Genomic DNA, 8,997 nt, shown 5'->3' on the forward strand with positions numbered 1-8,997 from the left:
TCGATGCTCCCACTGATGGACAACACACTCTCATTCTCGAACTGTCACATATAGACGTTTGGTTGAGGATCCTTCCACGTCAGAAATTGAAGTTTTGGGTGTCCCCAACATGTTGTCTTTTTTTTATGTGCTGGGTGTTCGTAGAATCAAGTGTCCACAACTTTTGGAATGCAGAATGGTTCTCGGGACGCGTCCAGCACCGGTAAAGGTGTCCTAACCCGGCTTTGGAAGCAATACCAGACCTGAACCAGTACCAGACGCAAACTGGTACTGAATTAGGGTACTGGTACTCAGCGTCCCGGTACAGGACTGATGCGGTCGGGGACCCATGATTTAATGGAAACAGCCAGCACGTTAAAAAACAACGAGTTGGGGACACCCAAGACGTCCCTTTCTGACGCGGAGAGGTCTTCAACCACACGTCAATGTGTGACGAGTTGGGAGAATGTGTTGTGATGGAAGGAGGTTTTTGTCCAAAATCTCATTATATATGACCTCATTTCGGATCGGCCGTCCCATCCCTTTTAAAGAAAAGCAGCCCCAACCCATGATGTTTCCACCCCCATGCTTCACAGTGGGTTTTGGTGTTCTTGGGATTCAGCGTTCCGTTCTGGTCTCATCTGACCGGATGACATTCTTCCAATCCTCCTCCTCTGGAGAACTTTAGACGGGCCTGGACTTGTCCTGGCTTAAGCATGATGGAAATGACAGAACTCGCATCATTTTAAGTGGAACTACTAACAGAAACAGCGACTGACGGATACTTTCCTATTTCTCACTGGCTGTGGTTTTAAAGAAACCCATGAGGTCTGTTAACGTTGAATGAAATCCAACTTTTATTTTTTTCGGGGTTTTTTTTCAGCTCAAATGATCTATATTATGGATCTTGAATTGTTTTAAATATTTAAAGATACAATCTTTTGAGTCTTGATCTAATATTTTCAAAAACGTAATATTTTTGCAGCTGTGCTTTCTTATTAAAAATGCATCATTTCTGTATAAAGAAAGTGGTAACAGAAAAAGACAGATTATTGTTTTGACTCCTGTTAAACTAATTTCCTTCCTGGGTGGATTTGGAAAGGCTGTGTTGAACCAGAAAACATGTCCAGCAGATGAAGTCATCAAGCCAGAGGCTGTGCAGCATCAAGAACAACTGCAGGTCACATTCAGAAACACGCCTCTGATCCCCAACAGGGAATGAAGCTGTTGTCAAAGAGACACAAGCAAAGTCTTTTTATCCTGAAGGAAGCGATAAATCCATTAAACAGAGAATCTCTGTGTGAGTCTCAACATCCAACGATGTTTACAATCGTCTGGGTCATAGTTTCTGAAGTAACAAAGACAAAGCACTCCTGACGGCTTCCATAACTTTTACGATTACAGGGTTTGTTTTTTTTGTCACTGTAATCAACATGTCTGGAGTGGGTCAATGTATTTATACCAAACACACTGTCACTCAATGACAAACAGTAGATAACTGTAAGAAATGTCTGGATCTCAATCAATGGTTTATTTCCTTCATGCTGCATGCTAATATTTATACCAAATTTCAATGACAACGAATCTACAGGAAAAAGTTTCACAGGTAAACAAAAGACAATTGTATTCATTCGGATGTGGAAGGTAAAAATCGAACAAGTGAGCATTTTAAATGTAAAAAGTTTGATTCTTCCGACTCAAATATCAATAATAATACAGATCTGTAGGGAAAACAAGAATTGTCAAAGACTTATTCATAGCAGTAGTGGATTATTGGGGATTATATTATACATTGCAGCCTGGTCACCTTCCAATGAGTCAACAATGAGGTCAGCCATCAGCGTTTGTGAGGCTGTGTGTTCAGCAGTTAGAGCTCGGCTGAAACTAGGTCATGCAAAAGACCTACTTTCAGCCGAGGGACAATTACTCAAAGAGCAGAAGCAAAGCTGTGTCAGAATAACTGAAATAAAAACGTAAAAATAACAGTTCTTTGATTGGGCTGGTCATTTGTCAAAACAGCAAAGTCAGAGAACTACCGAGTGACCCCAAATCTAAAGGAACTCAAACAAGGAAGAAGAACGGACTGTAGAATATCTGCTGAGTCATGTAGGAAAACAATCAGGTCAGGTTGGTGATATTAAAGATGTATCTATAGTAAACTGAATGGAGGACATTGAATAACTTTTTCTGTTTTTGGCCCCACATCTGTCAACGATGGAAGGTTTAGTTCGGAGGTCTGTAACCTTCAACTCCTAAAGAATCACTTGAGTCGATTTCTCACTGACATTACAGTTAGAGCCACAAAGTCTGACTTCACCCTTTAGAAAAATAAAGCATTGATTGGTGTTGTGGCATAAATACAATCTCAACATAAAGAGAAAATAACCCTTAACAAAGGAAATAGTTTATAACTTTTGACAGAGGTTGACATCCTTTCAAAATAAGACTCATAAAATGAAGAAGTATGATATTCAGGGCAATTTAACTTTTTTTTTCACTGTTGGTGGTGCATTTCAGCCAGAAATGTATACATCTAACAAACAAAATTTAAATCTGAGCTAATTAAGTGACCCTCAGTATATTTTTGGACCAGCAAGGTGTCCTTAAAATCCTTTAATTTGTTAAAAAAATTAAAAAAAAAATGCCAAAAAATCCGATGTGTCGTAATTCTGGTTCTGCTTGCTAACCTCCAATTGATTTTCTGTGGTACATGGTACACAAAAATTGGTCCAAATGTTTAAGTTGGACTAAAATGAATCTAGATGGATTGTTGGGGCATTACTGCAGGAGACTCGTAGAGTGATATGTACTATACTTCAACTTTTTGAGAATGACTTGAGTTTTTTTTTTTTTTTTTGCATACTTGATTACTTAATTTTTTCTTTATCAAATCTTATTTTTCTTTCACCAGAGAGCCACCCATGGAGAGTTCAAATAGCCACAAGTGACTCTTTGGTTGCAGACTCCTGGTTTAGTGTATTTGTCAAAAGCATTTGTATTTGTCTTGTCATTCACATAAAAAAACAGAATGACTAGAGGGAATATTAGCATTTGCACAAATGTACTGTTGTCCTGCGTTATGCAGGAATGACCTGCAGTGGTTGCCAAAAACCCAAGAAAGCCTCCACATTGTGATGGTGAGCTGCTTTGTGCATTTTTTGAGGGTGTGCAGTAACCACAAACCAGTCCAGCTTTTAAAAAAACTGTAGAAGTTTTAGAGAAAATATTTAAAGTAAATGATACAGAAGAACCCCCCTGATGTTTCTGCGTCGTTTGTGCCTGCATATTAAACTCTTCACAGCACAGAACCATCTTTTCCCAACCCATATTTATACAGGGGAGGTCTGTTGATCAAACTCTCCCTCCACAAAGACACCCTGTTCACACTCACACAGGGTCGCCTACTAGCTAACTTGTGCAACTGCTGAGTCACCTGTGGACAGTATGTGCAGGCTCAAGCGTTTTGCTCAAGGGCACACAGTTAGAGTTAATTAGACTGGGGTTGATACTGCTGAGTATTTATCTAATCCAAGGTTAAACCTGTCAGTGCAGGGACTTCAATCACAAAGTCAACATGGCCACTCATGAGGACCCACTGCTCCCTTACACTGTTCTGTTCACAGTTTTTGGACTTCATCAACCTGACCTGAAACTTTATTTGTTCTGAGGGAAGACACCATAAGGAAATATTGCGAGTATTCAAACATACTGTTAATTCATTTGTTAAATGGAATTTTTTTTTCTGTTCTCATAAATGGAAATCAGACTCTTGACAAGTCAGCGCCTCACCAGCCATGAACCGCACTCTGCAGGGGAAAGGTCAAACAAATCAGCAGAGGATTTTTCCATCTTGAGCTTTTACTGCGCAATCTTTGCTTCAATTGCCATTGCATGACACAAAGAAAACAAATTCTCAAAGGCTACATGATGAAAATGTTTTCTTTAAAACAGGTTTTACTGTGTTGTCAAGATTCTGTTTCTAATTAAGTCATTGCAAAGGACTATTGTATAAAATGTGGCAAAATTAGCTGAGATGCCTTCATTTAGAGCAGGGGTCATCAACACTTAAAGAGCCATTTAGGTCAATTTCTCAGTGACAACATTCCAGCAGGAGCAAAAAATTCTTGTTCATTTTTCCGGAAAATAAGACACTGATTTGTTTTTATATTAATGTTGCTATTATTCATTCATCGTCCAGACCGCTTCTTCCCTTTCGGGGTCGCGGGGGTGCCGGAGCCCATCCCGGCCACTGATGGGCGAAGGCAGGGTACACCCTGGACAGGTCTCCAGTCTGTCTCAGGGCCTCAATCACACACACATCCACTCTCACATTCACACCTAGGGGCAATTTAGAGTCACCAATTAACCTATGAAGCATGTTTTTGGACGGTGGGAGGAAGCCGGAGTCCCCGGTGAAAACCCACGCATGCATGGGGAGAACATGCAAACTCCACACAGAAAGGTCCCAGCCGGGAGTCGAACCGGGGCCTTCTCGCTGTGAGGCGAGAGCGCTAACCACTGCGCCACCGTACAGCCCTTGTTGCTATTATGATAACTATAAACAAGCAATTTTGGGGCAAAAATAAAATGAAGTTGTTTTTTTTTCAAAACTTGAAATGTATTATTTTTGTCAGAGATTTAACATGACTTCCTTTCAAAATAAGACATCCTGTGTCACATCTCAATCCAGAAAACAAGATTTTCAGTTTTCAGAAAAAATAGCAAATCTAATTAACCAAATCAGAGCTAATTCTGAAACAATTTTTTACAAACACTTAAAATCCTTGAATTTGCTTAAAAATAGAAAATCTGGCACTCAAAAAGCTGTCAAAAAGCTTCTACTTACATGCAATGTCCTGCAACAGTTTGTAAATGAGTTGAATTAAGTTTCTTTCTTTTTTTTTACTTTACTTATTTACTTTTTACCGTTATACTTTTAAAAGAAGTGTTATTTTCCTTTAACCAGAGAGCCACATGTGTCAGACCCCTGAATTATATTTGATCTATATTTGAATGTCTTTGTACTCATATAATTTTAACAAGTAAACATTTTTGTGACTGTCATGCATGCTTTTGTCTATGTACGTTCTGTAAATTCACAAGATAGACTATTTTTACCTCAACTATTTTTACACATAGTTCTACTTTGCCTGAGCAGGCTGCCTGGAGGAGTTTTGGAGTCTTAAGAAAGAAAGACTAGACAAAAATTGACAAAAGCTCAAAAATTTTAAGTCGTTAATGCATTAATAAACTGACATAATCAAAACCATAATTTAAAATTGGCTTTTAGAAAAGTTTTGATAACGTACACAAATGTATGGCAATGTAAAGTGTAAGTTTTCCATTTCTTTTCTTGATTGACCTCAATCTTGTTTTTCCCCTTGTTTGCCTGTGGGGGGAAACATCGCGAGAGTTGCTCAGAGCACCGCGTGCTTGGGGTTACGAAGGCAATATCTCGCGCTACCTGGACTTTCAGTGTCTCATTCCGCCACGGTCAGTCCTGCCGGTCGGAGTACCTTTACAGTAGCTCCGTAATAATATTTTCATTTACAAACTAAATTGAAAGTGTTATTTGGTAAAAACACTTTTATTTATTCAACGTTGACTTAAGCTTACCGTCGGTACGAAATTTAAATTCGTTTAAAAAAGAAAAGCTAAGTTTTAGTTTAGGCTCTGCCGATAGTGCTAACAAAGAAAATCGTTTCTCTTCAGAAGTAATCCCTCGACCTTCTTTAGTTATGAGTCATGTGGTCGTTGATAATCCACACGGTCTAGATCAGCAGGTAAGCATTTTAAGTTCTATATTTTTTACATTTAAAGACTTAATATTGCTCTGTACATTTCGTTGTGGTGAAGAAAAGAGTTTCGCTGGCTCAGCTACCAAAATGGAGGTGATGTCGCTGCGGAGGGATTGTGATGGCGGAACTTCGTGTTCTTTTTTGTTCGACAACTCCGCAATCGCTTCTAACTCTCTGAATTATTCACTTTTGGTGACGTGGTTTATCGTTAAATATCCCAAAACTCTTCGGGGTTTCCTATCGTCGATTGAAACCCGTCGAATTTGATGGAAATTTACTGGGTTAACTGTTGTTTCGTCGGCCGGCCGGCACACCGCGTCGGCTGTAATGAGGCCTCCGCAGCCTGAAACGTGGCGCAGGAAAAAATGTTGGCTGCGGGTTGTCTTTAAAATAACCCCTTTTGTTTAAACAACTCCATCCATTATTTTGACTTTACACATTAAAGGAAACTATACATTATTATGCTTTAGAAGGCGACATTAAACAATTATATTGCAATTTAAAAAATTGAATGGTCTAATATGAGAAGTCGCGGCCTGTTCCCCGTTAGATAAGAACTAGATTAACGCACATTTGTGACCCACATACTTAAAAAAATGTGTTTATATGTTGGGTTTGGATTTAAATACGAAGTTACGATTTTTATACTTGATAAATGTATTATTTGGAGGTACTTGCTTCTGTATAAATACATCTAAATGAATTAGTGTGTCATGTTCACATTAAATTTCAAAACTTGTAATCTTAACAAAATCTTTTAGTTTTAGCCCAGTTTTTTGCTAAAATTGTTCCTTTGTTTTGTCAGCTTGCTGCCCTAGACTTAAACTCTGCTGACGGACAAGGCGGCGGAACTGGCAGTAAGTAAAGAATGCCCTTTAACCAAATTATGACATTTATTAATACTTTTGGGTGTGTAATTTCAAAGTGAGATTTGGATAATACCTTCCTTTTATATGTTTTAGTACTTTAGTTTTTTTTTTAGTGAACTTCATTAGCTGGATGGACACATTTAACAGTTGGTGTCCTGTGCTTGCAGGGCGTTACATTCCACCTCATTTAAGGAACAAAGATGCTGCCAGAAACGGTGAGTTTTACCTCCGCCTCAGACCGCCATTGCTGGTCGGACATGAGGTCTCTTCATGAATTAATTATAAAATCAGAGCATGGTAAAAGCAAGCACAATCGGGAGTGAGCTATTGCATTGGTGAGGCTTTACACAATGTGTTTTCGAACATATTGGTCTTTACCAGTCCAACACAGAAAGGGAAGTTCATCTCGGCTTTATTTCAGCACATCTCCCTTGTGCACAGAAGGCTGCCATGTCAGATGGGGTTTTTAGCTCCAGTGCATAGTGGATTGCCGATTGGCTTCACCCTTGAATTCACCCCAGACTGTTCATAACTAGGAGAATTGGGACAATTTGGTCGACAAATTTTCCTCTGGAGGCTGATGGAGCGGCTCACATGTGAACATGAAGCGTGCTAGCTGTTGGCTGCTCTGATATAAAAGGGAAATTTGGAATCATGGTACTGTGTGATTACACACTTGACCTTTTTCTCGTTTTACTGTCTTCTTATTCCACAGCAGGAAATGCTTTTTCCACTGGTAGACAGTGCGGTTATTCAATGGCACCAGTAAATTTCTGTAAGTCCCTTCTGTCTGCTTTCGCTGAGGGCAACTTGCATTTTCAGATGCATGAAATAGCCATTTTACACACCAGCAAAGCCAATGCGAAGGAGGGAGTGTTAGTTTAGGTCTGTCTTTCACTTTTCTGAAATGCTTGAATTTAACTACAGATGTATTAGGAAAGTGAGAATTGAATTTCAGGCTAGTTGACTAAAATTCAAATTTACAAACGCCTAATTTCTGATGAGAAAAAGTTTGCTTTCGACTTGCGCCAATATCTTACCTTCCATGGCAGGTTGAGAGTCAGCAAAGACTAAGAATATGACTGTCTGTGAGGACAGTAAGATTTGTAACTATTGTGTAAAGTCTAAAACGTGATAGAACTGCATGAGCCAGTATCCTTGGGTGAATCTTTATAGCCTGCTTCCCTACTTTTGCTCAGGTTACCCAGGACTGGCCTCTCAGGAGCTTGCCTTTTACCATGCCTACAGTGGTGGGTGGAGAAACTAATGTGGTATTTCTTGACCACTACCTGCATGTCATGTACTTCTGGGTACATTTTAATGTTTCCAGCTGAGCACTGCGGCATAATTGTTGTGCTCTTCTATCAGAAGTGCCACGTTAAGCCAAAGCTTGCAATAAAGACAAGTTGCTTGTGGTGCATGTTTATGGTGCCTTCAAGCAGACCTTGTTACCTAGCTTCTCCTTTAATTATGAATACTCCTTTTTGTCCTGACCTCACCTGCAAGAATCGCTTTCACGCCTCAGAGCTGTTAAGGACATAACACATTTTCCTACCTAGATTTTTTTTTTGTGAAGCTTGTGTGTTACATGTCTGTATACTGCCTTGACATCACTACTCACACGTGCTTCCCTCGCACATTTAATGCGTATGAAGCTCTGCAGTTCCAGACAGTTTAGTTTGTCCCTCATGTCTTCATGTAGTAGTTGTTTCCTCTTCTCTGGTGCCCCCCTCCCTCCAGCGTGTTTTATTATGCACACCTGAAACAGCTCATCAGAAACCTGACCATGAGTCAGTTATTTGACTCAGGTGTGTCAGATAAGTGGAAGCCATAAAACATGTAGAGTGGAGGTAGCTGAGCACCAGAATGGAGAAACACTGCTGTAAACTACACTTGGATGTCTTTGCTTTTACATTTTTATATCATCCCATTAGTCAGATTTTACAGCAGTGATGTCTTAATTTTCTGTTTAAGCAGCTTTGAGTAACTTTGTACAACACTGCCCCCTTGTGGCCGTAGTTCTGATTCGTCTCCATAAATGGTTAAAATAGGAAAGTTGCAACTTTTTAGAATTTCATTTCCAAACACTTAGTTTTGGCAGACTTCTCAGGATCCTTCCAGCCGTTTCTCCAATTTGTTTTAGCTTGCATTGTTGGCTGGAACCTTGTTGCAGTTTGTAGTGACGCTCCAACTTTAACTGCATTGTGTGCATTGCTGTGTTTGCCAATTTAACACGGGGCTCTTTTGCTTAAGTAACTGGAGTCCCCCAGGATTCTTTTTAAGCTTTGATCCTTAAATTTTGATATGGTTGCCGGGTTTTAAAGCTGTGTTCCATTCCAAAGGTAGTTTTT

The 8,997-nt window shown here is 39.6% G+C and overlaps 1 protein-coding gene across 7 annotated transcripts in view; it reads left to right on the forward strand.

Moving 5' to 3' along the window:
- The first annotated feature begins 5,447 nt into the window (after positions 1 to 5,447).
- Positions 5,448 to 8,997, forward strand: part of ddx3xa (DEAD-box helicase 3 X-linked a) — an 11,587-nt gene continuing 8,037 nt past the window's right edge. For 2 of the 7 annotated variants that reach the window (XM_024285980.2, XM_024285984.2), the window contains exons 1-5: positions 5,448 to 5,762; positions 6,583 to 6,634; positions 6,814 to 6,861; positions 7,362 to 7,421; positions 7,846 to 7,896. In XM_024285980.2, the coding sequence (XP_024141748.1) occupies positions 5,718 to 5,762; positions 6,583 to 6,634; positions 6,814 to 6,861; positions 7,362 to 7,421; positions 7,846 to 7,896 (256 nt within the window). In that variant the 5' untranslated portion in view covers positions 5,448 to 5,717. The remainder of the gene's footprint in view (positions 5,763 to 6,582; positions 6,635 to 6,813; positions 6,862 to 7,361; positions 7,422 to 7,845; positions 7,897 to 8,997) is intronic. The other 5 variants (XM_024285982.2, XM_024285986.2, XM_024285985.2 and 2 more) reach the window with 3 other exon arrangements.

This window comes from Oryzias melastigma, linkage group LG21 (assembly GCF_002922805.2).
Source record: "Oryzias melastigma strain HK-1 linkage group LG21, ASM292280v2, whole genome shotgun sequence".
NCBI classification, from domain to species: domain Eukaryota; kingdom Metazoa; phylum Chordata; class Actinopteri; order Beloniformes; family Adrianichthyidae; genus Oryzias; species Oryzias melastigma.